This window comes from Physeter macrocephalus, chromosome 7, assembly GCF_002837175.3.
Source record: "Physeter macrocephalus isolate SW-GA chromosome 7, ASM283717v5, whole genome shotgun sequence".
In the NCBI taxonomy this organism is placed as follows: domain Eukaryota; kingdom Metazoa; phylum Chordata; class Mammalia; order Artiodactyla; family Physeteridae; genus Physeter; species Physeter macrocephalus.
In genome coordinates, this window is record NC_041220.1 from 91,083,640 (window position 1) to 91,086,613 (window position 2,974).

The following is a 2,974-nucleotide window of genomic DNA, read 5'->3' on the forward strand; positions in this document are numbered from 1 at the left end:
TCCTCTCCCCCGCATACCCCACCCAAATTACAGATAAGAGAGATTAGATTATCTGGGGACTTCAAGCTAGGACAAGAACTCCTCCAGTTTAACGTTTCTCCTACTAGATTACTACATTGCTACTTTTTAAAAAGCTTATGAATATTCTCCTAAAGAAAAAAGCCAAAGGTGGGTGTATCTGTACACATTTGACCTTAATCATTTAAAACTCTCTCTCTTCTTAACAATCATGGGTATATGCTTATCCCTGTGATGAATGTGCATTTGTATACACAGAATGGCAAAGTGTACGATTAAAATTGTATCGCCTTCAAAAGCAATAACATGGAGTTTATTAAGAATCAATCACTGAATAAATGATTTAGTCCTCAATAAGTCAACAAGTACCTGATGAATAAAAGCAATTATATAGATTTCCAAATTAATAACTAGTAGTTATATAAAATTCCACCACACTTGCAGTCTTGTGCTAAACCTCATACATTTCCTAAAAATATACTCTCTAAATAAAAGACTCGGGAAATAGATTTTGATAAAACTTAATACAATTCTAAGCATTCAGTAAGACTATCAATCTATTGATTCAGAATTTTATTGAAGTGATCAGCATCTTGAATTTGAGTATAAAATTGAAAGACAATGATTTTTGGACTTTTTTTTCACATTCTATCATTCTGCATTATAGAAATGCTAGGTCTCTAAGAAGTAATATAAAATAAGACCCTCCACTTACAATAAGGACCAAAATAAGACTGATGCCTTGCATAATGTCTTCAGTTCTAGAATGAATGTATAATACCTACTTCTGGTCTCACTAAGCTGCTCAGCCCTAGAAGTAAATCTCATTAAACCAAGCTTCAGTAAAAGTGCATATGGTTTTGATTTTTCATTCCCTTCATTGAGTCCTTGGGTGTCCTCTTTGTATACTTCCAAAGTAATGGAATCTGGCAACAGATCTTAGCAGTGTCAAGTCTTCTAACTAAGAGATGGAGGGTTGAGAAATTTAAAGGGATCATTCTATTTTCTTTTTTCAGAAAGTGATGAATAAAACACTGTCAGGTGGAGACAACTGTATTTGACCTTCCCCAATAGAGGGAGAAATAAAATGGAGAGGGATCTCGAAGATCTCTGATGAGAGAAAAGTTGTTAAAAACACCAAAGTACATTTGAATTCCTACTTAAAAGCATTATCTTTTCCAAGTTTTCCCACATCCTACCCCACCCCTGGCTTTGAGTGAAAAGCAATTTATAAGACAAAATGATTCATTATCTAGAGATAAATTTACAAGCTGACATAAGAGAACTGTCCCAGAGGCTACATTACCTATTCAAGTTTTTTACAGTATCTTTAGTTCTTATTGCATATATTGTTACATGCCTTTTACAAGCCAGGGTTATCTATGCTATGTATGCTCAATTTAGCAGAAGTTATATCTACTGCTTCTCTCTTGAAAATCAGCAGCATGCAGTGCAATACGTGGTGTGCAGAGTTATTGTTTCAAAAAGTGAAAAACTACTTAGGTTTAACTGAGGAGGAACATGATCTTTATTGGCTTATATGCAAAGTTTAATTTTGGTTTTATGCAGAGTTTGCATAGTTCATGATTACTTTCTAATGAAAAACTAGATGTGTTGTCAGTGACCTTGAAGAAGATCAGGTGACAGTAGCAAACAGAAAAATTTGAAGAAGAGGCATAACTTTTAAAGTAGAAAGGTCAGCAAGAACTGCCTGAAACAAAAAACAAAAGGAATGATTAATATCGGCATTCTGATCAGCAAAGTGAAGCCTATGAAATAAACACAGAAACACCTTTACAATGTAATTCTGATATCGACACATTCTAAATTCTTCAGATTGGTCCCAAATCTCTGTACTGAAGCTACAACCTTCTTTCTCTTTTCTGAACATCTTAATGCTAGAACATGTGCAAAATACTCAAATGTGTAGTAGAAAATAATCTGGACTTTAGCCTTGAGCCGTCTTCAAATATACAAGGTAGCATGAGTTTATAAGAGGTCTAACATTTCAACTTGCTTCTATAAATAAACGTACATTATGAATCCTAGTCCCGTTATACTAAGGAGTAACTGACTTTAGGAAATCACTTTAAGATGGAACTAATGTTTACTCAGTTGCAAGATGCATAAACATCCTCTTCCCTTTAAACAAAGAATGTAGGCAGCTATTTTAAGGATAAAATTTACATTTCTATGAGAGATAACAAATAGAGTAATATTGTAAGCCACTATTTAATTGAACCATGCGTCAGGTGTAAGATACATTACTGAAAAGAAACGAGCTTTAAATAATTAACTCACAACTAAAAATAACCAAAAAGCCCATGTATCTTTACTATATCATCCAAACACATGCTCTTTAATTCTTTCAACTAGTCTGTCTTTGTTCTATAAGCATAACACATGGATGTGAACAATTATAAGAAAATGCAACATAAGCCCCAATAGTTTCTATTAAAACTACTAGGTATCTTGTTTCCTGTAACGGTTATAGTGGTTTCCCATAATAATCTTGTTTATGACTCCTTCACAAGAACATTGTTTTCAAGTAATTAAGGAATTCTGAATACTTAATATTACTTAGCTCAAAACTTATGGGTTTTACCCAAGTTAAAAAATTAGGCTGCGAGTAATGTGTGTCCTATGCATCTGACACTAAAGTGCCTGAGCCTGGCAATCTCTCAGGAACTATTTCCATCCCATCTGAGTGAAACTTATCCTTACTTCAGCTGCAGCCAGTGATGTCACCTCCATCAGGTTCACTGCTCGGAAAGCAAACACAGCAGCTGCCAGGACTGGAAAAGAATGCACACTATTTCAACTGCTGGTCTACTCATCAGACAGACAATTTTTTTTTTTTTTTTTGCGGTACGCGGGCCTCTCACTGCTGTGGCCTCTCCCGTTGCGGAGCACAGGCTCCGGACGCACAGGCTCAGCGGCCATGGCTCACGGGCCC

The 2,974-nt window shown here is 35.4% G+C and overlaps 1 protein-coding gene across 4 annotated transcripts in view; it reads right to left on the minus strand.

Moving 5' to 3' along the window:
* Positions 1-576: 576 nt before the first annotated feature.
* The window catches only part of TBC1D19 (TBC1 domain family member 19), a 166,912-nt gene continuing 164,514 nt past the window's right edge, over positions 577-2,974 (minus strand). For 3 of the 4 annotated variants that reach the window (XM_007125146.4, XM_028492081.2, XM_007125145.4), the window contains 2 exons: positions 2,743-2,813; positions 1,527-1,729 (listed from right to left, as the gene is read on the minus strand). In XM_007125146.4, coding sequence (XP_007125208.1) covers positions 1,655-1,729; positions 2,743-2,813 — 146 coding nt within the window. In that variant the 3' untranslated portion in view covers positions 1,527-1,654. Of the gene's footprint in view, positions 1,730-2,742; positions 2,814-2,974 lie in introns of all 4 variants that reach the window. The other variant, XM_007125144.3, reaches the window with a different exon arrangement.